Source organism: Nannobrachium achirus (genome assembly GCF_963921795.1).
Source record: "Nannobrachium achirus genome assembly, chromosome: 1".
In the NCBI taxonomy this organism is placed as follows: Eukaryota; Metazoa; Chordata; class Actinopteri; order Myctophiformes; family Myctophidae; genus Nannobrachium; species Nannobrachium achirus.
Window position 1 is genome coordinate 16,206,916 of NC_137810.1, and position 26,852 is coordinate 16,233,767.

The window sequence follows — 26,852 nt, forward strand, 5'->3', positions numbered from 1 at the left end:
GTAAGTGAAATAATTCTCACCTTTAATACAGCAATAATGAAAGTATTTTTTTGTTTTTAAATGACATGGTAAGACCAATCAAAAGGGTGTATAATACAGACATTTCTTAAACGTATGTGTAGTATAGAGTTTTACCGGTATTCAAATAAGCTGATAAATGGGTAGATTCGTATATCTTAACAGTTTTATGCATGTATTTTTGTGACAGTGACTGATGTTCTAAAAGCAGCTTCTGGTCCATGCAGTCAGAAAGCCTCTGCTCTTCATAGACTGGATAAATAAGGACATCTAGTGGTTGTTTTTAGTTACTGCATTATGTCACAAACTGATTCCTGAGTCTGACTGGCTATCATGATGGAACCTTCTTATAACTCTATGGATGGAACACTTGACTTACTTTACTGACATAACGCCTGTCATAAACATGACCTAGGCCTAATGATCAAGTTAACAGACTTCCCATATAATGTCAACTTTGTGACATAAATGACCAAATTAATCTTTGACTTAAATTCATAATAAAGCTTCATGTTTATGACAGTATCAAGTCTTAAATGGAGTGTTAAACCATAAAATGTACAGTGATTGATACACTGAGCAGCATATACTGTACAGATATCTACACACACTACACAGTCAAATCCTCATTACGGCAAAAATGACCCGATGACCGCATCTCAAAACGCTGAAGAATATTAGACTGGGCGGAGCCCGGCATAATATGAGAGCTCGATAGCCAATGTGAACGTTGAATGTATAACAGACAGGAACATAAACCAATCGGTGACGGTAGAGGGCGGTCTCTAATGTTTATTGTGGTTGAATGACCACTTCCTACTTTGCAGCGTGAGTGAGTGGAAAGGGAAAACAGAAAGCACTGAAGCAGGCAACAACAAATGATGTAGTTGACCCAAGTTGACAGCTCTTTCCCTCACGTCTTCATAATCGGTGAGGAGTCACAAACCTGCATCCACAGAACGTGAGTGAAATGGAGTGTATGTTTTAAGTTTGTTTTCTGCTGATTTGGACCGACCAACCCCCCTCCGGGGCTCGCAGCTCACAAGACTGCATGTGATATCGATTAGAGGTGAGACCCACCCACATAGGAGGAACAACAATGCATAATAATGTAATAGTTGTATATGATATAAATGCAGTTATTATTATAGTATCATTACATCCAAGAGATGTACATACGAATACGATACATGTTACAATATATATATTAATAACCGTTATCAGTTATCACTGTCCTGGACTGGCTCGTTGTCTGTCTGTGTGACATTTAAAGGCTGGGTGAGACGAGAGAGAAAGAGGCTCATGATAGATTGGACGAAGCAACTGGAAACGTTCTGTTATGTATTTAAAACAGTGGTTCTCAAACTTTTAATGTCAGGGACCAACCAAATTAATTTGTATTTGGCCACGGACCCCCATCTGAAACATGGGGGGGGTCTTGAGAAATGGTCTTATAAGACCCCCATTTCTCTTTTTTAATAGCAGATCTACAAGCTCACAATGATATTTTCAATTCAAATAGCCGATGTATACCTTAACAGTGGTTAAACTAATTTTAATGCTATATAAAAAATAAAATCCTGGGGACCAGCAACTGACTATTAAGTTAAGGTGATTTCAATGTGCTGTTCTGCAGAGTTTACAATGCATTATGATAATAGGCCTATGTCATACTCATAAACGTTGTGTTATAAGATGTCATACATGATTATAAACATTTATATATGCATTATTGATGTGCTTTTAATGCATAGACCTGACCTTTACGTAAAGTGTTACCAGTTTATTTTGTTAACAGTTTTAAATGTAATGTTCTTCCAGGTAGTCTTGCTGTGAAGCCTGGAAACACAGATCAACCCTGAATATATGGATTGTGGATGCGAGATCACCACTGTGAAGCATAATTCAACCACTGACCTAAGCCGCTACAAAATATAAATAAACATGGTGCATGTCTACAACTGCCACCCATTTGCATCACAGCAAATTGTACAGGTCAGTAAGCCTGCACTGATTTTAAAAGAATGTGACTTTGCATTACACATTTAAAACAATACTATCTAATCTATCTATCTAATCTCTAACTAACTCTTCTTCAGGTGGAGCAGGAGCCTGGGCTGGTGTGCTGTGGCAGAGGAGCCCTGTTTGTTGTTGCTTCTGGAGGATGCAAGGTCTGTTTGACTGCTACTTTTCATTATTATTATTATGATAATGATGATGATGGTTATTATGTATTAATTTTAAAACAAATATATGGAGACAAACAATGAGCACTGATACAGAATGATTCAACCATTGAGTGGGTGAAGACTGGATTGCATATGTACTGCACATCATTATCATATCACTCTGACGGGGGTCAGATCACTCTAGATGTCTTTAAAGGCATAAATAGTCCATGGGCCATACGAGTTGTCGGTATCAAAAAGGTGGCAAAGGTTACCATGCATTTTATAAAAGCTCTATATCTGTAGATTATATTTTGGTATGATAACCCTTTCTTAGACATCAGCCGCTAGATTTGTTGTCCCATTAACTTTACATTACAGGGAAAAAAAGCAAAAAATGAATCTGCTTTAAGTAGCATATGAGGGGTCAAACTAGGGGGTTTTCATGATGCTGAATCCATTGCAAGCATCTGTTTTGCACAAAAAAACATTCCTTGGGCTAAAAACTGTCCCACAAGACTTTTCACACTTTTGTGGGGGGCATTTTAGCCCCACGGATGTTTTTCGTGCAAAACAGATGCTTGCAATGGATTCAGCATCATGAAACCCGCCTAGTTTGACCCCTCTTATGCTACTTAAAGCAAATTAATTTTTAGCTTTTTTTCCCCTGTAATGTAAAGTTAATGGGACACCAACTCTAGCGGCTGATAACACCAATTTAGCTGTGTCTAAGAAAGGGTTATCATACCAAAATATAATCTACAGATATAGAGCTTTTCAAAAATGCATGGTAACCGTTGCCACCTTTTTGATACCGACAACTCGTATGGCCCATGGACTAAAACACTTCTCAGTGACCACAGCCAGTGCAACATGACATCGATCATAATATGGATATATTTTCATTATTTCATGTCCTTGGTCAAGGGCCACTGATTCAGCAAAGTGTTATTTAAGACATCTGTTAAAGGCCCAGTTCACTTCTGGGACAACCAGATCTTATTTTATTGTTGTTTGGGACACGATCAACACAATCCTGAGTTATTTTTTGTGTTCAATCTGTGTTTTTAGATATTTTAGTATTTCAGCATGCTACAACTGGTCATATGATGCTTTGTAGCATGATATTGCATCATCTGATACATAATATGATGCTTTGTAGCATGCTGAAATACTAAAAAGATAACTCAGGATTGTGGTGATCGTGTCCCAAACAACAATAAAATAAGATCTGGTTGTCCCAGAGGTGAACTGGGCTGGGCCTTTAACCAGACAAATCAAGTTAAACACAAAACCAAACCAGTACATCTCCATCATTGTATGCATGATGTAAAAGCACAGAATCTAATGTCAGAGTCCATCAGTTGTTCTCAAGTCATAATAAACTGAACTAAACCAAGGTGGAGGCCTACAATCTGGACCAGGAGGGATGTCCTCTGATATGTCGCTTTGCCACCATGGGCACTGTGAAGAGCATCCACCACAGCAATATAGGTATGCCTGTCTGTCTGTCTGTCTCTGTCTCTGTCTCTGTCTCTCTCTCTGTCTCTCTCTCTCTCTCTAGTGAACAGGATGAGACAGTATTTTACTTGTTTGTAGTGTTGTGTGCCATGTTAAGCAGGGTATTTCTTTGTTAAGGGGTTAGTTCAGCAACTAGGGGAGACCTTTATTTTTGGTCCAAAGTACAACAGCTAGAGAAGAACAGTTTTGTGTGTGTATGGGATTGTTACAGTAAGTTAAAAGATTGCTATGATCTCCTGCCAGTGCCATATAGAGTCAAACTAAACTACATGACATAGTTGAGTGTTTCATTGTGTTAGTAGGTGAGAAATGGTGGATACATTGTGCTAGTGTACTTTGGCCTACTAGCATCAAATACCAGAAGTGTCGCTGGAAAGAAACTCGCCTGGGCTGATGGTTTATGCATTTTGATTGATTGATTGATTGAGGTATTTATTACAAGTTTTGGATAGGAAAAGGTACAGTTTCATGACAGTTCATTGATACAATGTCAACTAAAAGGAAACTCGGGTAAGGCAAGGCTTATTTGTTATTTTCCATTGAAATCCTTAGTATCATTATATACCTCTCTAAACTATGCCTAAACGGTTAAACCTAACCCTATTCCCAATCTTTACCCCAGAAAGACATGCGTAATCCTAAAGTTATTTCTAACCTTATTCTCAGTAAAACAATACAAGAATACAAATCTCTGCGAGTTTCTTTCCGGCGACTTTACCGGTTACCTTAGCATCCCCTCTTCTTACTGAGTCTTTTCTCTGCAAACTATCTAGGAGACTACTTGGTAACTATTGAGGAGAAGAACAACGCCACATACCTAAGAGCGTACACCAACTGGCGGTGCCAGGTAGGCACTATGGTTGTGTCAAATATTGAATTTTAACACCTACATTCTAAAAGATCCCACATTTATCATGGACGTAGGGACAGCTATGGTTTGACTTTTACGCCCCAACATGACACTTTAGAAAAACATTGTTTTCTTCGGACCGCAACTGTCATTAAAATAAATAGTCCAAGAATTAAGCAAAACGTCTTGTAAAGTAGCGCTTCCTCAGCTCTACTATATAATGTAGCAGCATGTTTGACTTCCCAATCATCTTCGACTCTTCTTCTATGTGTCTTGTGTCCTCTCTATTAACACAGGCGGAGGAGAAAGCTCGTGTTGGGGTGCGTTTGTTAGGACATCTCTTACGCGGAGCGTCTGTGCGAGGCGGGGCTCAGATGGAGATCATTGAGATCCCCATGTCAGTGCGCCCCCTGGCTGTGGCATGTTGCACGTTAACTGGGGACCTTGTGGTGGGCTGTGCTGGGACCCTGGTTCTGTTCACTTTGAGGAGGCAGAACCAGCAGAACCTGGTAAGGAAGGGTTTATGTGTTGGGAAAACAACAAGAACAAGTGCTGATGTTTTAACCACTGAGCTTGTTTGACAACTATTGTAATGATATATCTTAAAAAAACAGAGCCAGCAGAACGTTCAACCCGTTTGGCAGAGCTCCCAACAGAACTCCAGTCAGAGCCAAGGTAATTCACATGGAGAGGGTATATGCTGTACACTCCAAGTCTGAATGCTATGGAACTGAATGCAGTTGTCTTTAGTTAAATAAATGACCAACAAAGCCTAGGTCTTTATTTTTATTTGATAATCTGTAATAGAAAAAAAGCAATGCTTGTTTTAATAAAGCAAAACGGAACTAGGTCCTGTTCTCACTGACATCCTGTATACAGTATTATGAAGAATATTGTTTCTGAATGGGACACACTATATCCCAGCCTACAATACAGGGGGAGAAAGATGTATGAATGCAGCTGACTGTCTTATGATCTCTATTTTGGTTTCTGCTCTCTTCCAGCCTGACGCCCTCTCCTTTTTTTCTCCTCCTAGGTCAGAACTCCAGTCCAAACCTCAACCTTTCTGTCCTGGATTTTGAACGCTCTGTCATCCTTCATCTTCCTGGACTTATACCTCATCAGGTCTCCTCTCCTCTCCTCTCCTCTCCTCTCCTCTCCTCTCCTCTCCTCTCCTCTCCTCTCCTCTCCTCTCCTCTCCCCTCCCCTCCCCTCCCCTCCGCATTTATGAGCGACATGTTGCCACAGCTCACACTTGCTGTATATTCTTTGAAGATCTATTTATTTTTGTCTGGGACAATACAGACAGACCTTGTTCCATGTTAGCTGCTTTGCTATTGGTTATGCCAACATGTATTTGCCCTCCTCAGGTGGCACTGTGTGGGGGCTATGTGGCCGTTCAGGCAGAGCTAGAGGTGCTGGTCCTCAGACTAGATGAGACCCTTGAGGCCAAGAGTAAGGAAGAATCCCCAGAGAAATACCAAAGAGGTAATCGCATCCTTTATCACTCTCAGGAGGACCTCAGCAGAGTGCACTTAGCTATCACCCATAACACATTAGTTAGTTACTACCCTGGCACACAATTCAAAGGAGCTTTATTGGCATGAGAAAACACACACATGGTGCCTTCGTTGTGGATTATTCGAATCATGTCCCTAGTTGACACTACAGTATAATTTGGCTGTAGTTGCTAGCATAGGGCACAATGTTTTGTACTGTTTTGAAACAACATCTTTGTGTTCGCTCATCGCTGACCAAAACCGTGCGTGCGTGCGTGCGTGCGTGCGTGCGTGCGTGCGTGCGTGCGTGCGTGCGTGCGTGCGTGCGTGCGTGTGTGTTTTACCAGTAGATCACGTTGAGGACCATCCCGACTTTCTGCTCCTCCCACGACACCAGGAGTTATTAGGCGACCGAGCCAGAGAGAGCGGCTTATTGGTTACCATGGAAAAACCTGGGCTGGAGGATAAGGGTCATTTTACACTGTCCTACGTTTTGTACAGGTGTGTCTGTCTGTCAATGTGGAAAGTTTTAACATTGTTATAGTGAAATATTCGAACTGAAAAAAATACTTTTGTTTTGGTTATGTCTGCTATAGGCGCTTTGCTCCAGACTTCTTTCTGGGCTGCAGTGTGGAGGAAACCAAACTCCACTCCTTACAGCTCCACCCGTTGTTCACTAGTGAGTATAACACCAACCAGAGGTTTTAGATTCAAATGTTGTTACTGTAACTGAAAAACCTCTCAAATATCTTTCTGTTTTCCCTTTTCATTTCTCTTCTTTTACTGTAATTACAATCCACCCTTCGCTCTTTTCTCCTTTTATCTTGTTCTAACTCTCTGCCACAACCCTTTATCTCTTTCTTTTCTCTCTCTCCATTTCTCCCTGTAGGTAAGCAGTCAGTATGTGATGAAGAGCCAGCGTGTGTTTTCTGCTTCTTCTCCCTCCCCACCACTGGTTATCTATACAGTCTGAGGGGTGGAGTTGAGCTGCTCTCAGCCTATCAGTACTCAGAGAAGGCCCTGGAGGCGGTGCTTACAAACCAGTTTCTGCATGTCATCACCAAGTAAGTTAGTTCCAGAAAGTTCCAAAAATGTTGGAATTGTTTTAAATTGATAAAAACGTTTTTAATCTTTTAAAAAATATATGTATTTATTTTATGTAAAAAAAAAAAAAAAAAAAATATGTTTCTAACCCTAACCCACTGTTTGGGAAATGCTGTTTTGTGCTATATCACTGAGGTCAAAATCATTAGTATTTCAAAATGTGTTAATACGCCTCTTTTACACTATTATGCTCTCCAGATGTTCCCAGTTAATCTGAGATAGATTTTCATTGTGTGTGTGTGTGTGTGTGTGTGTGTGTGTGTGTGTGTGTGTGTGTGTGTGTGTGTGTGTGTGCGTGCGTGTGCGTGTGCGCGCGCATGTCAGGAATGCACTGCAGTGCTTTTCAGTGCGCTGTGCGGCAGTTGCGGCCAGAGCTGAAGACCCCTACATTGATACCACCATGCGGGTAGGAGCTCCTAAACTAACCCTTTCTAGACACTTGCATGGAGCATTGATTAATGTCTAGAAAGGATAAGGTTGTTGCTATATTGATTACGTCATGGTAATCAGGCAACATTCAGTACTGATAAGCCTAAATCCCCACTGTTTACTGTGATCGTGTATAAAGTGTTCTTCAGTAGCTTTTGACTAGTGAGAGCAGTTTTAGATAGTTCTGTACAGCAACAGCCATGCATTAACGCCAAATAACACTTCACTGCAAACTCAAGTTTAGTAACACTTTCTTAACCTGTTTGGTGCCAAGCCCGAGTTTCCCGAGTTTGTATTGGTACCCTACCTGTGCCAATCTTTTTCAAAAGATTTTTTTTGGACCTCAAAAAATGTATTAGGCATGATCGCGATCGCGAAATTGCATGTTTAACCCCCATACCAACCCCATCTTTCAAACATGGCAGCCATGTTTGTTTACATAATGTAAAAACATAATGGCTGATATCTCATGAATGCCTGAACGGATTTCCAAGCTGTTTTTTTTTGTTTGAAAGCTGTGAACAGCGTGCACACACGTGGTGCATGATCTAGGCATGGGAGTGCATGAGCCGTGCACTATGAATTACATGGAAGTCTATGGAGACCATGGCATCGCGGACCTTCAAAGAGATTTAATTGATAGCAACAAAAGTGTTAAAACCACGTTGTGCCTGAATGTCTTAACCAGAAATCGCTTAACTGTTGCAAACGCCATCATATACTGTAAATTCACAACTTTTAATAGGGTACATCTAAGACACCATCTCTGTTTTCATGTGTTTCTCCCTGCCGAATGCTTCTTCCTTTCTTCCTTCCACAAGGCCTGTCCGCCCTGCAGTCTGGAGGTGTGTGCCCTCAGGATGCAGCTGTTCATCGGCCTGCGCTCAGTGTGTGTGTACGGCCGTCATGTCATCCTGCTCTCTGCTGCAGACACAGAGAACCCAGAGGATCAGAGCAGCACACAGCGCAGGAGCATGTATGACACGCACGCACGCACGCACACACACACACACACACACACACACACACACACACACACACACACACACACACACACACACAATACACAGTTTACACACACAATACACAGACAGGCACACAATACACTGCCAGCACTCAGACACAAAACGCATTCAGGAACACACTTCTGAATCAGTGGTGGAAAAAGTACTCCATTTCTTACTTACTGACATACTTGAGTAAAAGTATCAATACTGCCATGTAGACAAGTAAAAGTCCGGAATTCAAAATGTATTTGAGTAAAAGTATGAAAGTGTTGGCATCAAAATGTACTTAAAGTGCCAAAAGTAAAAGTACAATATGTTTGAAAATAGCAGATCTACAAGCTCACAATGCGTCACGACGCGACACGTTGTGAGCTTGTAGATTGGTTATTTTCAAATTGTCAAGGTATAACTAACTAAAGTTTTCAAATAAATGTTAAAAGTACAATATTTGGATATGAGATGTGGTGGAGTAGAAGGAAAAAGTATTGGAAATTGGAAATACTCAAATAAAGTACAAATACTTAAATGTACTTAGTTACTTTACACCACTGTTCTGAATAAAGCACTGAGTTCTTACTCTTACAATGCACTTGAGTTTACACTGAAAGTGTGAGCTTGAGTTTGTGTGCAAGGACATGCACTTCTTATGTGTGTGTTTTATTTAGGGTTTATGTGTGTGTGTGTTATTGTAGTGAGTTGAAAGAACACACCATGCTGACGGGTATTTTCCTGGCGGTGGGACTTGATCCCTCGACCACGCCGGCTCTGGAGAGCCTTCTGTCCCGCCCCTTCTCGCCCTTCCTGTAAGAGCCCCACCCCCTTCCACTATCCAATGTCCTGTCCAAGCTGCAACGCCACTCCGTCACCGGCCACACTGTCCTTTGAACTGCTATTAGCACACGATATGTTGTGTGGACTTTTGTGGTTGAAAGCTTCAATTAAAGCATTGATTGGTGACATTTCTTGCATTTGTAATGTGGAATGCTAGTCAATTTATTGGTAATTATGTCAAGAAAATGACACTGAGAAAATCTTGAGGTATATTGTTAAATAATAATATCCATAAACACTAAAGCCAAAGAGAAATTAACGAGACTTATATAAGACATCTGAATGAGTTTTAGTGTTTGTATGGATCCCAGTAATCTTCTCTTTGTTACAAAGCAGTGTTGCAAGATCATGATGTCCCCTATCAGCACAACAACGTACTGTACCACTCATAACTCATCAGCTAATCATCTCAAAAAGCCACAGACACTCTGGGTCAAATCCTATGCTTAGACACACATCTTTAGAGTACTTATTTGACTTTGCAGCTTGGTCTAGACACTCCTTGTTGTTATAGTCCCAAACTGCCATGAGCTCAGCCAATCCTCCTAACCTGCCTAACTGCTCTTGGCGTGTGACTTATGTACTCACTAAAACTAATCACATTTGATTTGGATTTGGTTGGTTTGGTCCTAACATACACTCCATTGGAATAATACACACAAAAACATACTGCTGCTTGAGCAAGTTCATAAAAGTTAATTTCACTGTGAGTCTTGTGACACATGAGAATCACACACACACAAACAATCGCGCGCGCGCGCACGCACACACACACACACACACACACACACACACACACACACACACACACACACACACACACACACACACACACACACACACACACACACACACACACACACATTCTTCTCAAAGAGCATCACATGAAACTGTTAATCCAATAATAAGCCAGTTAACAAGCAGCAGAGTTATAGCAGAGTGCTGCCTTGAGCCTCAGGCTCACTAACTGTTTGTCCGGTCATGTTGTGTTTGTAACTTGCTTGTTTGTATGTTTAATGTAGCAGCAATAACTTAGACAGTGATCTTTCCTATGATGATGATGATGATGATTATCTGGTGTGGGTACAACGTCTACATCATGATAGAAGCCTATATATGGAGATCTCTGTATCTTCTGTCAGTCCTTGTCCCTCTTATGCCCATATATGGAGATCCCTGATGTCATCAGCATATATGGGCATGATGATATGCTCATATATATATATATCTCTCTTTATTTGTCAGTCCATGTCCCTTTTATCCCCATATATGAGTGATTTGTTTGCGCCTGATGCCATGACGACACATTGAGGTTATACAACACATTCCATATTTAGGCGTAGCTGCAATGGGAACTCCTTATATGGTTAATTGGGCTGCCCGCCTCCCTTAAACCATTTTTAAAGGAATAGTTCTCCCAAAAAATGACTTATTTTCTATCAATTACACATCCCAAGCCTTTAATACATAGAGATTTTTTTGTTTGTTTTTTGTCACATTCCTGAGCCTATAATTTGATGAGTCATCTTTCTATAGGAGACTACCGGAGGCTTCGGTAGACCGCATCGGTAGACCGCATTTTTAGGTAGATTAACAGCAGTGAAATGTGAGAGACATAATCAACCTGTTCAAGCTACAGTCCGTAAGTACTGTATATTGTGTATCACAGACAGAGAGGAATAAGGATGTCCTGAGGCTGTATTGAGTATGACTTCTGAGTCAGGGTTAACCTCTGTGCATTTGATTGTGCTTCCTGTTACCTGTCTCTGTGTCCTCTGACTCCAGGAGCAAGAAGTGGGCCAGTGCTCGTCCCAGAGAGGCCAGCAACGTGGGCCATGGCTGGAACCTCTATGTGGTCGACACAGTCTCCCCAATGGAACTCTATCATGAGATGGTACACTCTGCCACCAGACCGTCTCTCACACACACACACACACACACACACACACACACACACACACACACACACACACACATTACTAAGACACTGTGGACTACTTCTTAAACCATTGTTTACCCATTTAGGCCTGACCACAAATCTGTGTCACTTTAGATTTGAAGCACTTTAACCATTATTTTATGATTATTAACTATTAAAAAATAGCATACCGTATCTACAAGCTCACAACGCGCTTCGAGCTTGTAGATCTTCCATTTTTGAAACATTTGTGCAAGTCTTTGAATATCTTTTTACCCTATTCCATAAATGTCTTCTAAATCAGTGGTTCTCAAAGTATTTCATGTCAGGGACCCCCAAGTTTACATGTATTTGGCCGCGGACCCCCCATCTCAAAATATGTTGTTCCAGGGACCACCCAGAAGCAAATATTTGAGTTACAAATGTTCACTCTTAAAAAGATATATTCAAAGACTTAAAAAGGCGCCACTAGTGTGAAAGAATGTAACATTGTGTGTAAATGTTTGTTCATGTACTATGTTCTTATTGTATTTCTTGCAATGTGTTGTGTACACATCCGTATGAGTTTGTGTGTGTTTGTGTCAGCTTGAATATAGCCAGCGTTACGCAGAGACAAACCCACAGCCCCAGAGCTGTTGCCACCTCCTCAGCGAAGCCCACCTCCTCCTTCGTGCTGCCTTGCTGGAGCCTCCCATGGCCAGCTCTGTGAAGCCCTCCAACACGCTGAAGAACACAGACGGCACCGATGCAGAAAGAGACGCCACCACGCAGAAGGACGGACACACAGACAAAGAGACAGAAAGACGAGAACTTGAGGATGCCTTCAAGCAGAACTGCGCCCAGCTCGGAGACTGCTTCAGCAGGCAATACACTCTAAAATAGCAAAATGGACCGATATTCAATTAATCATAGGTCCATGTTTGCACGATAACACTTTGGATTTGACAGTGTACACATCAGCATGTGAATAATTACACATTCAAACGTTTTCAAAAATTGCCGATCTACAAGCTCACAACGTGTCACAAATGTGATGCGTTGTGAGCGTATACGTCGACAATTTTTGACATTTTAGAGTGGGGCTTACGGCTTACCGGTAAGTGGTTATTTGTGTTTGTTTTTTTGGCTGGTTAAGTCTTCTCAAATAGAAACTCCAATCAAATCAAATCCAAGTTTTCAAATTCACTGGAAAACGTTTGCAATTTTCTGACAAAATATCAGTAATTGTGGTCTAGGACTCTTCAAAATCAGCATAGGCATCGGTCCCAAGTATCTGGTATGGGTCTGGGTTTGGTGTACACACAGCCATAGACACACACACTCACACTGCCTTTTTTTTCTTTTTTTTTCTTTTTGTATTGGAGCATGATATGACGTTGAAATCTCTTCTGTTCTTTCCCCTAGGAGTGGTCAGAGGGACTGCCACTTAGCTCTGCCTTATTATAGGATGTCTGACCTGTCAATCACAGATGTTATCTCCAGGAACCGCCCCCTTCCCAGCAGCCCATGTTCGTATGGCCCAGGCTTCCTGTTTTACCTGAAGCACTTCCTGTTAGAGGACGCAGATCAGATCCTCAGCCAGGTACAGTACTACACACACACACACACACACACACACACACACACACACACACACACACACACACACACACACACACTACGATTGTAACCTACTGATGAAATATAACTGAAATATCATAAAAGTAACATTCATGAGATGCATTTGTGTCTGCAGGAAGCAGCTGATGAGGTAATAGATGTTTTCAGCCAATCGGAGCCCTCACAGCTGGTGAGCGTGTGTGCGAGCCCCGGCATGGCCAACGCCAGTCCCACCACGGTGTTGGTTCGGTTACAACACGTGGAGGACACCATGGGTGTGTCGGTTCCCCTCACCCTCACCATGGCAACCATGGCCCTGCGCCTGGACAACCTACCGCAGTACACACAGCTGATCACTAGGCATGCTGAGGTCAGTGGGGGGTTGTGTATTTTGAGCATACCTGTGTGACAGTAATACGTATTTAAGCAATTATTGACATTTTTACTTTTTCAAAAAAGGTCTGGATGGTCAGCTTGATAGTGGTTTAAACCCCAGGGCTACAATGACCTGAGCGTGTGTGTGCAATGACACTTGTGCAGCCTGAGTTCTCCACTAGCTGCTACGGAAGTTTTGTGCACCTCAAATACATCTGGAGAAAGCAGCCATTCCTCATTCTTGAGAGTATTGATAAGCACTTAAAGGGATATTCCACTTTCAAAAAACTTTTTGTCATTGTATGGTCTAATCAGGCTTGTATGAACACCCTGAACAGTTTTTAATTAGCTTGATTCAATATTTAGATATTTGATGTAAATGTTATCTGGCCCTCCAGGCCCAGGGCCTCTCCCCACACACACTCATTGCAACTTCAAACTCCATTTTAACCATGATAGATTCATTAAAAACACCCATTCTTTTTTTCTGGTGACTCATACTACCCTCCTAATACATGAGCAGACCGTGTTTTTTCCATTACGTTTTTCATGTATTTTTAATAATTCTTTGGGAAAATGGAAAAAATTAAATACAATAAAAATATATAAAAAATACATGAAAAACGTTATGGAAAAAACACGGCCTGCTCACGTATTAGGAGGGTAGTATGAGTCACCAGAAAGAATAATGGGTGTTTTTAATGAATCTATCATGGTTAAAATGGAGTTTGAAATTACAATGAGTGTGTGTGGGGAGATGCCCTGAGCCTGGAGGGCCTGGTAACATTTACATCAAATATCTAAATACTGAATGAAGAAAATTAAAAACTATTCAGGGTGTTCATACAAGCCTGATTAGACCATACAATGACAAAAAGTTTTTTTGAAAGTGTAATATCCCTTTAACTTTCTTAGATTAGATATTAATTATACTTTAGCCTACATTTTCTGATATTCATGACTTATATTAACTGAATACACTGACTTTACCTGTTGATTGACTTTAGCAGCTGATAAAGTCATCATCTCATTTAAGTAAGTTAGTAGGTCAGAGTGACTTATTGTTGGTTGCCTGCCCTGAATTCTTTGTTGTACTCAACTAAGAAATGACAATTTTTGGATACACATCATGATCGTAAAAACAGACTCCAGCCTTATTTTGCAACCTTCAAGAACAAGGCTCTTGCGGCTGTGCTCATTGGCCAATGACCACAACTGGATCATTCCCTACACGTGTTGCGCACATACGTTGTGCACAGTGCAGCCATGGAGTAAGTTCTTTCTGCCTTCCCCAGCCAAGAGGCAGCATTATTGGGGAACAACGCAGGTGGCCTGAACTCATCAGATACCAAACAAGCTGGGATTGTTAGGCTTCGGTATGAGTTGCGAAGGCCAACAGACAACGATCTGTTGTGAGTAAGGATACAGGCACCCAGACAGCATATCGTCACTGTCGGGCAGAAACCTTGTATCTCCAAGTTTCAAATTTGTATATTTTTTCGCAAAGTAAAGCCCTGCTTCATCACTAGAGACTGTTGCACAAAACTAGTGAAAATAGCCGATCTACAAGCACACAACGCCTCGCGTGCGAGGCGTTGTGTGCTTGTAGATCGGCTATTTTCACTAGTTTAAATCATTTTTAAAATGATAAATACAAAACGAACGGTTTTGGACATACAAGGTTTCCACCCGACAACGACAATAGTCAGGCAGCAAATCATTTGATTTAATCAAACAAACAACATACATGCATGCAAACATGATCAGATTAGTTTGTTGAGAATGCTGCTGAAGAGACAATGATCCTGATTCACTAAGCTGGTCATAAATACTGTGTAAATAAAGTGACTAAAGGAGGTTGTACTTTCTCCTAGCAAAAGCTACTGTGCGATTCATCAATGCGTGTGTAAATACCTGAAATGTGCGGACTTGTCATTGTGTCTGACTGTCTGTCACAGGCCAGCTCACGTGGAGCAATGCATTGCTCCATGCCCCATTTAAGACCATAAAAGGCTGCTGAGAACGTCCTATGTCAGAAATAAAACTCACCATTCCTCAAAATGGACACGCGTGTGCGTGCATCTCTGTGTCACTGTATAGATGCTGCTAGTGTATGGGTTCATTGAGGAACCCAGGCTGTTGCTCCATGGTGGCTACTGGGGCCAGGACACACAGATGCAGCCCACAGCGTTGACTCGACACCTCACACATACCCAGCCTGGACTGCTGGTGGCAGCCATGGTGGCTCTGCATGAGAACAACAAAGTACAGCTGGAGCAGGCTGACCGGATCTTCAAGGTACGGTATATAGTTTATTAAGAAGCATCTTCCATAAACCCTAACCCTTTACATTTGGTGTTAATTGCAGCGTGTGGGGAGGCTCCTTTCACACTTTTTCAAAAAAGTACTAAGTACATAAATGTTTCAGTTGTGAGATTTTATTAGTGTCTTGTTGGCCCAACCTACTTGAATTTATTCTTTCCATCCACATTGGATAAACTTTATTTTGCAGCGCTACTCCTCCAACAGTTTTGGTGGAACGCACTTGGGCCATTATGTCAAATCTACCGGCTTCATCAGGACACGCAGGGGTCGATTTTGCTAAGAGATACGTTATATATAGTTTAATTTATATAAATGTATTTGTGTTTAATACATTTTCTCCATCTACTTGGAAAAATGCAAAATATGAACTTTCCCCAAATATGGAGATAACTGACATCTGACATCATAGATATTTGACGTCATAGACCACATGAGACTTAAACAATATGTCCATATTCCCAGATAGAGGCTTAATATTGATGACATCAGGGATCTCCATATATGGGCATAAAAGGGACAAGGGACAAGGATTGGCCCAGAGATCTCCATATATGGCCATTAATGTATTAGTGAATCAATTTTCCCCATTGACTTGAATGGGGAAAATTCAAGTGGTAAGACAGAATTAATTAAAATTAGTGTGACTCGCGTCACGGCAACCACACTTGCAATTTCCAATTGCATCTTTCTATTCCTTTGTTTTAATCATGTTACTGGTATACTTCTGGTCCTGTAGGATCTGGGCTGTGAGGAGGGGCTGTTGGTGGACTTCTGGGAGGCGGTGCTGATGTCCTCATCGCAGGACACCATCATCCAGGAGCTCCTCTTCCGTCTGGCCTCCGTCTACATTGACCGGCTGACCCAGACGCACCCCGACACACGGTCCAGCCTGACGCATGCAGCCCCTGTCTGCAAGTCACTGAAGACTGCCGAGGATCTGGTGCGTTATATTAATCACAGGAATGACTGAACAATCTTTGCTTTTTGAGCCGTGGTAAACCGCTCCTAAGAGTGGCCGTGTGTGTGTCTGTAGCCACTTTTCCTCAGCGTTTTGCCATAGCAATGTGTTTTCCTCAGCGTTTTGCCATAGCAATATGTGTGTGTGCGTAGCCATATTACATCATATTACATCACCAATTATCTGTAGCCACTATCTGTAGCCACCTTTCCTCAGCGTTTTGCCATAGCAATGTGTTTTCCTCAGCGTTTTGCAATATCAATATATGTGTGTGCGTAGCCATATTACATCAGATTACATCACCAATTATCTGTAGCCACTATCTGTAGCCACTTTTCCTCAGTGTTTTGCCATAGCAATGTGTTTTCCTCAGCGTTTTGCCATAGCAATATGTGTGTGTGTGTAGCCATATTACATCACCAATTACATCCTAGACCTATATCCTAGTCTTCTTCCTCAGCGTTTTGCCATAGCAATGTGTGTGTGTGTAGCCTGTATTACATCACCAATTACCAATTGAAGACGTTAAGCAAGCACGACCACCGCTCACTTCACATTGGGTGTGATTTTCTTTACTTCTTTGTGATTACATGGTTAAAATCCTCATCCTAACTCCTCAACCCTTTTTAATCCCTTTTTTGTCAGATTAACTCGTGCTCCCACTATGGTGTATTGTACCCTTGGCTCAGTGTTCTGACTCCAGCTCTCACTACCACTTCCCAACAGCAGGAGGCGCTTCACAAATTACAGGTAATAATACTGTATCCATCTTTATCTGTCTGTCTGTCTTTCTCTTTCACTCTACTATGCTCTACTGCAGTGCTTCTCAAACATTTCCATTTCAGGGACCCCTAAATTAATATTTATTTGTCCATGGACCCTCATCTGAAAAGTTAAGGTGCCAGACACCCGCATAAGAGAGGATTTGTGGAAAATTAACAATTATTCTAACTTTTTTCACAATTTGTGAAATAGGAACATGAAGTGATTTAATGCACCCAGTTGGAACCACCTAAACGACCCTTGGGGTCCCCGTTCTCCACTTTGAGAACCCTTGTTCTTCTACAGCTCTACAGCTCTTGCTCATGTGATATAATATAACATTAGACAACTGTAAATGTGTCTCTCCAGTCCCTGCTGTGCGGTCCGTCCCTGTCTGTGGGCTCTGTTGTCCCTCTGGTGGACCGGGTGTCTGAGGAGGAGACCCTGTGGGGCCTCAGCCTGCACGTGCTGTGTGCCACCAGGAGGGGGCAGTACGAGGCTAGCATGGAGAGGCTGCTGGACCGATGCCCCCAGGCCATCATACCCTACGCCAACCACCAGCTCCAAGACACACACATGGTCAGTATAGAGCAGTGGTTCTCAACCTGTGGGTCGGGACCCCCAGGGGGGGTCCCCAAATTATTTTGGGGGGTCCCCAGATGACTAACTTAATGTGCAACTCTCTCTCTCAACAGTAAACAAACCAATATAAATGTTAAGTGTATAGAGGTTATTTGAACATTTATAAAGTGACAATTTAAGGACGTTTTAATACCTCTAAAATGACAAATTAAACATTGGCCAAATAGTTAAATATTAGAGGCAGAAATTGTGAAAATAGCCAATCTACATGCTCACAACGCCTCGTGTTACGAGGCGTTGTTAGCATTTAGATCTGCTATTTTCACAATAGAACTGTTATATACAAAATGTAAAGCCTCAACTCTTAGTGCTCGTCAGGATGGGGGGGTCCCCTGTTAAAATATGATTATTATTTTGGGGGTCGCGGCCTGAAAAGGTTGAGAACCACTGGTATAGAGCACCATCATACCCATTCTAGTATCTCACACAAAAGAAGCAATAATAGCAGATCTACAAGCTCAAAACGCATCACGCTGCGATGCGTTTTGAGCTTGTAGATCGGCTATTTTTGCTTCTTTTGAATTGGATTCCTGAATTATTTTTTGTAATTTTTTAATTGGAATCTTTAATTTCAAACGCATTTAGTTATATACTCATGTAAACTTTATGAACCTAAATACAAATACATTTGACATAAAAGAAGCCATTTTAATACTACTATACTAGTCATTAAGCTACTATTATAGACTGAAGGAATTAAAGCAGGTCATGTTTTTAATTGTTACAGCTGAAATCAATAATATATCAGTATTCCGGTATTAACCTGTGGGCCGCATTAAGTGAAGATGGGGGCCGCATTTGGCCCCCGGGCCGCCTGTTGCCCATGTATGCCCTACACCAACCACCAGCTCCAAGACTCACACATGGCCAGTATAGAGCGGCACCCTGAACCTGTGCAGGACTGTACCAGTGTTAATTTCGGCGGCTAAAACTACGACGAAGAGATGTTCGTGGACTACCTTTTTTCACTGACGAAAACAAAATAAAAACTAAGCTATGATGACTAAAACCAAGACTAAATATATTGGCAATTTCAAAAACATGTTAAGAGAGGGACTAGTGGAGAAGACATCCAGCAGAACTAAAAGCAAAGTCATTTTATGTTTGGTTGTGCTCGCCTCGGGTGTTGCATCCTGAAAATAGACGATCTACTGTACTATTCAGCTATTTAAAGCATGCAACCAAGTGTAAAATCAGTCATTACGACTTCCCAAATATTTTTTTATCTACAAAATGAGCTGTGGATTTAGTCGACTAAAATCTTATGATATTTAGTCGACTAAAACATTTCAGATGACTAAAATATGACTAAATGGAATTGTATTCAAAGGACTATGACTAAACACTTGACACCTTAAAGGAGTAGTTCACCCCCAAAAAGACTTTTCTTCTATTGATTACTCATGGCATGGAGACTTGAGTTCAATCATATTTTTTGTTTTTTGTCACATTCTCAAGACAAAAAATTGATTTTAGTAAATTTACCCCCATTGTTTCCTTATGGGGACCCGAATCGATTCGGGTCCCCATCCGGAACGAGTGGGGGTTTTGTTATTTTTTTTCACATTTTTGTGGAATGTGACAAAAAACTAAAAATATTATTGAACTCAAGTCTCCATGGCGTGAGTAATCAATAGAAGAAAAGTCATTTTGGGACGGAAGAAGGTGGAAAGCATCTGCTGCTGACAGGGAGCCATCGGGAGCTTGTCGGCAAGAGACGCTTGCTGCCGATAAAGCCGCCGGGAACCGTTGGTGAAAAGGTAGTCTCACGTGGCCAGACTGTTGACTCCCGTGATTTGCAAATGCTCTCGTCATACAGTCTGGGGGACGGAAGTTCTTAAGATGAGTGCCCGGTTAAAGCGGAAGTGAAGCCTCCTTATATATATAACATAACATAAATAACATATTATCAATCTCAACTCTCAATTCCTATACCAATCGATCAGCTCCAAAGCAAAGCTAGTGCCACAGACTGCCAGTCTGAAGGAGTTGGAAAGAGTTTCTTGTAGTCTCTTTGGTGTGGAGTCGCCTTAACACTGGACTGTGGAGTCACTGGAGTGGAGTGTGGACTGTGTGATACGCCAGAGGCCATCAAATGGTCATGTATTCCTGCCTGCCCAGAGGTCTGACAAAGTACTATGGAAGGCCTGAGATGTACGGAGTGGGAGGGGATGTCTATACACACAATGTATCAATCTAATTGTCAGATTGTGCTCAGAAAGGATGAACCCTACCGATTTTCGTGACCTAATGGCCTTTGCCATGGAACTGAACACAAACACACTTATTCCTGCAAGATGAACCTTGAGTGACCCCATGACCTGTCCTCTGGCGCCACCACCAGGCCAAAGTATATACTTTTCAATGATATCTCAATCTAATAGGCATATTCCATGATGCACTTTGTTGATTTGTTGTTCTAGCTTTTCCTCTAGAACCACCCTTCCAGTTGTGAACGAATATAGGACTGTAGGAGCTGCTAGTGGGGTTGTTTTTGTGAGGTCCGCCTTAAATTACAGGTACAATTTAGGACCCGCCTTCGACTTGAGGATAAAAGTTCATGTATTTTGTCTAAACTTTCCAGGCGTTATGGTGGCAGAAGCTGCTCCCAGAGCTCTGTGATAGGACCAGAGCGGCACCAGACAACGCCATTCTACTGGCTGCTCTCAAAGGTACACTGCTATGAAGCAAATGCAATCTTTTTGTGTTATTATTAGAGTGGCTGTGCGTGTGTCTGTAGCCACTTTTCCTCAGCGTTTTGCCACAGTAATGTGTTTTCCTCAGCGTTTTGCCATAGCAATGTGTGTGTGTGTGTGTGTGTGTGTGTGTGTGTGTGTGTGTGTGTGTGTGTGTGTGTGTGTGTGTGTGTGTGTGTGTGTGTGTGTGTGTGTGTGTGTGTGTGTGTGTGTGTGTGTGTGTGTGTGTGTGTGTGTGTGTGTGGCCATATTACATCACCAATTACATCCTAGACATATCTGTAGCCACTTTTCCTCAGTGTTTTGCCATAGCAATGTGTTTTCCTCAGCGTTTTGCCATAGCAATATGTGTGTGTGTAGCCATATTACATCACCAATTACATCCTAGACCTATATCCTAGTCTTTTTCCTCAGCGTTTTGCCATAGCAATGTGTGTGTGTGTAGCCTGTATTATTACATCACCAATTACCAATTGAAGACGTTATGCAAGCACGACCACCGCTCACTTCACATTGGGTGTGATTGCCAGACCCATGAAATGGGTAGGCCTACATAAGCAAATGTCGGTCCGGGTTTTCTATATAAAGGGTATATATGATGATGACATGATGATGACATGCCTACAAAAGGCATGATGTCATAAATGATGATGACAGACAGGGGGTCTGGCACAACCAGGTTGACCTGGTCTAGTTATTGCCAGACCCATGAAATGGGTAGGCCTACATAAGCAAATGTCTGTCCGGGTTTTCTATATAAAGGGTATATATGATGATGACATGATGATGACATGCCTACAAAAGGCATGATGTCATAAATGATGATGACAGACAGGGGGTCTGGCACAACCAGGTTGACCTGGTCTAGTTTTTACTAGAAGTATGAACAAACTGGAGACCGGTATATTTACTTGCGCCAGCAGAGCACGCCAGTATGCGTTCGGCTGCGTATGTATGTCGGTGTCCATCTTTGTTTAAGCCTGTAGCCCAATCAGGGACCAGCATGTCAGGCAACGTCATCATTAACAGCCAATGAGTGACCAGTATTCCTGGTGATGCCAGAGGTGAAGTGGTGAAGCCAGTGGTGAGTGCACCTCATGGCCGCTGGTGCACAAGTAGGCCGTACATGGTCTACTTGTGCACTATGCGCAAGTTGGCACCTCGACAGAGTGCAGTTCTATTTTTAATTGTTTCCATTCAAAATCTAAATACATACAGACCATCTAGGTGCTGTAGCCTGGGTTAAAGAATTATACCCACAACAGGGACTAAATTAGGCAGAAAAATATATAATTTAGGAAAAGTTCTAAATAGTTAGTTTAAAACAAAACTGAAATCGGTCTGTTAATAAGAATAAAACAGCTATATTGACTCCTTTAACAGCTCCTTTTGTGTGCTTTTTTCATGTATTGACAGAAACGCTTGTGGTGGTCGCCATGGAGACGAGCCCTACAGAGTTCCTAGAACTATTGCCTGACGATGGCACTGCCTTGTACTTCCTGCCCCATCTGTTGGCCTGTAGCCAGAAACATCTATTGGCGTGACAAATATTCACATACATAGACACTGTAGTGTATAGAATAAATAATTTGCTTGTTAGAAATTCCATTGTTTTGCCCTTGAGATGCTCCGATTGCAATTTTTGGGGCCAATACCGATCAACGATCAACTGGAATCAGTACCTGCCGATACCGATATTCCCAATCACAGCGTCAAATCCATAAATTCTTCTATTTATTGTGTTACTGTAGCAGCATTTATATATTTAATGATTCTTCTTACAAAACATTGACATTGTATAATAAGTATAAACATTAGGAGATTGCAGGCTGAGGTCTATAGTATCCAATTCAACTTGTAGGAGTTGAAGCTGAGGTTACTTTTTTTTTTTTTTACATATGAAAATAGCTGATCTGCAAAGCCAACAGAGGCAAAGCCGATACCGATCAATGCCGATAGAGGCATTATCGGCCGATTGTGATCACTCGCCGATCAATCGGCACATCTCTATTTTGCCCTGCTAGTGGCACTGACTTAATGCACATCAATGGTGTACAGTAGACTAGCATTGGCTTGTAATGCTTACTTACAGGTTTACTTCCAAAGTATTGCAGTATCAAGGGCCTTTATCGCCATAAATGAGTGGTTCATGTCTGGTGAAGTTAGTTATTATATTAAATTGTGTGCATCTAGTCTGCAACAGACTAGACATGTTTTCTACCAATATGTACTATAGACTGTCCTCTGTATCATCACCGTAGTGAGTCTGTGGTGTGATGCATTTATCCTCAGCTTCTGCTGAAATAAAAGAGGAATGAAAGAGAACAAAGCTGCGTGGTTTGGTTTCATTTAACATTCCTCCTTATTAGTTATTATTGTCTTTATCATCACACCTTTTCATCATACCTGTTTTTACCGTGCCCATGGACCTCATTGCATGCTTGTACGCGGTGAAAGCGGCAGTGTCAATTTCCCAGTGTATTAAAATGTATTACATTTGTTACGCTTTTGGAGTTAAAAATGGTTAAATGAGCACCAAGGCTTTTAGTGTGTTTGTCATCTTCATTGTTTGCCCAACTGTGGCAAAGTGGACAAAAGAGGCGCAACATTATTTTTCTGTGCCAGTAGTATTCACAGAGTTCACTGCAGCTTGGTTACCTGACTAAATTGAACATAGTGTACATTAGAACTTGTACAATAAAGTACTGTATATAGCCAGCCAAGCCATCACATTATTACTAGAAAATTGTCAATCTGTTGACATGCTTGCCTGAGACAAGACCGAACCGGCCCTGTTTAATATGTGTTTGTGCAGTGAAACAGCATCTGCATACTTCCACTAGTATTGCTTACAATGGCTTGATTCCTAATGGCTGTTATTGAATGCTCACTTGTCATTGTCTCATACGAAGCAAACTGTTTTAGATAAGGTTTATAGCACAGGTCTGCTATGTAGTTCGCCCTTAAGACAATCTATTTTACCGGGGGGAGAGAAAGTGGTCTATATCAATTGTTTTTCCTACCCATCCTAGATTGAGAATGAAGTTGGATCCAGACTTGTGCAATATTAGAGAATATCAGACTTGGTATGACAGCAATATTTTAACAGACTATAGATGAAAAATGTAAAGTGTTAATTTATCATTCAAGTGTGCCTAATAGCACTGTATGAATGTGGATGGGTTATCTTTTTCTCTTTCTTTCTTTTTCTCTTGTAGTTATTTTATATGTATAATTTAATGTAGTGTATTGATATCGTTTATCTGAATACATTTTATCTTATGTGATTGTGAAGCACACTGAGCAGTATGGACCTATGGAATACTTGGGAGATGCATGTTTTTTTTTTCCTTTTGAGAAGGATGACTCAATCATCAGGTCAGTGATGAAACAGGCCTAGGTGATAGATTTAGGAGGGTGCTGTTTGATTGTTGCAGTTTGATGTTTGTCTACTGTCTCTTTTCAGTGGTGTGGGCTGTCCCTCTTTAGAATGTCCCTATCTCCTTCAGTAACACCCATCTGTTCAAAGGTGAATCCATCTTTCTATCTGCAACACTGAGTAAACATTTAGTTGTATTCTCACATGACAAATTCCAGCGCAAATTCCAACACTGGTAGAGTCCAGTCCTTAAGTTTTTCCCCATGTTTGTTTTGAAAAACATAATGTCTGCGACAGTATATTGGAGTCACATTTTTATTGTTTCCAATTCTGAATCTAGGAGATAAAATCAAATTACTTGAGTTCATCAATGAAAGTACCTCTGAACCAATCAGACTTTTAGAACACACCTCTGGACCAGAGTGACCTGCTCGGGACTAACCAAAAGCTTCCAAACACAAACCTTTGAACCAATCAAAACATTAGAACGACAAAGTTCTCTGCTTGCATTAATCAGAGCCCAGCTGTTTGGAGGAAGACTCTGCTAGCATACCACCCTGGCAGTTTTGAGAACACAGGAGGGAGTTGTCAGGGAGAACAGAAGGAGTACTAGAGACAAACAAGTCTGGGCTGACGGAAGTTAGAAGAGAGTATAGAAGTGGTCAGGAACAAAAGAAAAAGAGTAGAGGATAAAGGTGAACCATAGAGAAAGGATGAATTTTGGGGAGAAGAGACTAGAAGTGCTGGTCACCACCACAGAGCATATTGAAATGGAGCTGTTCACTTTAGAGGATCCCTTCACTGTTCTCATACAAGACACTGTCATCCTACAGGAGGAGACTAGCTTTGAAGAACAGGTAAGGCTGGACTGTAGTGTTTGGAACAAGGAAGTTGTTTCTGGAGGTATATACTGTATGTGTATTGTGTTAACTTAGAGCTAACTTAGAGCCATTGGGGCTTCACAGAATGTTGGTGAATTGGAGAGCAGGCATGTGCAACACATGAACATAACATCTAATGTGAAGTGCTGTAGTAAGTAGGGCACCACATACAGTATATTCATAATATTGTAGCCAACATAATATTTGATTGTCTCGCTTAACCAGGTGTGATTTAAAGTGATATATTATGTTTTTGTAAAATATTTTCAGGTCTAGATACAGATTTGATGTTATCAGCCTATGGAGAGACACCTATTACTTAACAAACACTCTATAGTAATGATTGCTATCCTAATATGAATCTTTTTTTACACTCCCTTACAACTTGACTGATAGATTGCTTCCAAAACACTTTGTAGTCTGTTATTAAGTTCAACATTCTGCAGGACACTTTAGACACACCAACATGATTGCAGACTCTAAAGTAGCCTGACACTGCATTGCGAGTTTGAGTCCCGTTCCCGACGATCTTCACTGCATGTCTCTCCCCATATCTCTCTCCCATCTCACTTCAACTTCATGTTTTCTCTCTTTCCCTCTCCTAAACAGCAGGAGCATCCTTTGGCTCCTGACCCTGTCACGGAGGATCAAGAGCTGCAAATTCAAACCAAGCCCAGCAGACGGTCTACATTGGGAGTGGATGAGGAGGGGGTCCCCGCTGCCCAGGAAATAGAGATAGAAATGGTGGTGAGTGGGAAAGGTCCTACTGCACAACACTACATACTTGTATCACCTGGACAATCATACAGTAAGCCTAATCCTAGTTGCACAATGATGTTGCTTGCAGTGAATAACTGATTTTGTGATGAATCACACTTCAATTTAGCTTGAAAATCTGCATTTCTTTATGAAGAAGTCTCTCTAGCCCTTTAATAAACTGAAAATAAATGTTCAGGTGGGTTGCTAATTTCAGGCAATCAGGAGAAATCACCCATTTATAAGCTTCCATTTCATAGCGTTCCAATTGTGTCTTCTTATTTCTTTGTTTCAATTTTATCCTGAATGGATAAAATTGGTATCCCGCCCTGAAAATGCATTTATAAATAAAGAAATATGCTATACAGATAATATTGACCTGTCTTTGGTTGTTAATTTGTGTTTCTTTCATTCCCTCATTCTTCTGCCCCTTTCTTCTTTCTTCTCCCACCAGGTGTTTCCTCCCATTAGCTTTTCTGAGAGTGAGCTGATGGAGATCAAGTCAGACCATTCCTCTATCGTGACCCCAGTAAGTGTTCTCAGATAATTGTTCTTTCTTTTAACATGTATTTGTTACCAAACACTATGGGGTTTGTTTTCCAAGATGCTTTTGGACATTTTTGTGAATCTGGTGTCTTCCTTTAGACATATTGTGTGTTCAGCAGTAGCCCTCCAACAAAACGATCTCTGAATATATGCAAATGTATCATATCAATGCATCAAGCTAATATATATATCTACATACTTGTCTGAATGATGGTGGGCTCTTACAGCCAGGAGGTCCAGCAGCCTCTCGGAACAGAGATCGTCGTCGTCCCAAGTGGAGGAGACCAGCCCCACAGACGACAGGACTGGTCGTCAAAGACGTCGTCTGTATACCCAGAGAACATTATGGGGCACAGCTAGACAGGTATTTGTGTGTGCATGGGTCTGCTATTCATTGTGATAAGATGATCCGATGGGAATTGGAAGGTTCTCGGTTCGTTCCCTGACTCCTCCTGGCTTAAATGTCGAAGTGTCCTTGAGCAATGCACTTTAGTGTAACTGCTCCCAATGAGAAGGTTTAGTACCTTGCATGACTGCCTCCGCCATCAGTATGATTGTAATGCACAATGCGCTTTGGGTAAAGGCGCT

General features: G+C 41.5%; 1 protein-coding gene across 2 annotated transcripts; it reads left to right on the top strand.

The window, feature by feature from the left end:
• Positions 1–844: 844 nt before the first annotated feature.
• On the top strand, positions 845–22,952 carry hps3 (HPS3 biogenesis of lysosomal organelles complex 2 subunit 1). Of its 2 annotated transcripts, none has more exons than XM_080723534.1 (24): positions 845–979; positions 1,840–2,013; positions 2,118–2,189; positions 3,587–3,680; positions 4,481–4,554; positions 4,854–5,066; positions 5,172–5,232; positions 5,594–5,682; positions 5,928–6,045; positions 6,404–6,557; positions 6,653–6,735; positions 6,946–7,120; positions 7,485–7,566; positions 8,411–8,565; positions 11,213–11,321; positions 11,931–12,208; positions 12,750–12,927; positions 13,081–13,314; positions 15,420–15,617; positions 16,381–16,584; positions 17,248–17,352; positions 17,734–17,943; positions 20,591–20,678; positions 22,119–22,952. In XM_080723534.1, the coding sequence occupies exons 2-24, from the start codon at positions 1,963–1,965 to the stop codon at positions 22,244–22,246; spliced, it is 3,153 nt and encodes a 1,050-aa protein (XP_080579660.1). In that variant the 5' UTR covers positions 845–979; positions 1,840–1,962; the 3' UTR covers positions 22,247–22,952. The 2 variants fall into 2 exon arrangements, with proteins under 2 accessions (XP_080579660.1, XP_080579661.1); XM_080723535.1 differs by having other exon boundaries at positions 6,407–6,557.
• Positions 22,953–26,852: the final 3,900 nt, after the last annotated feature.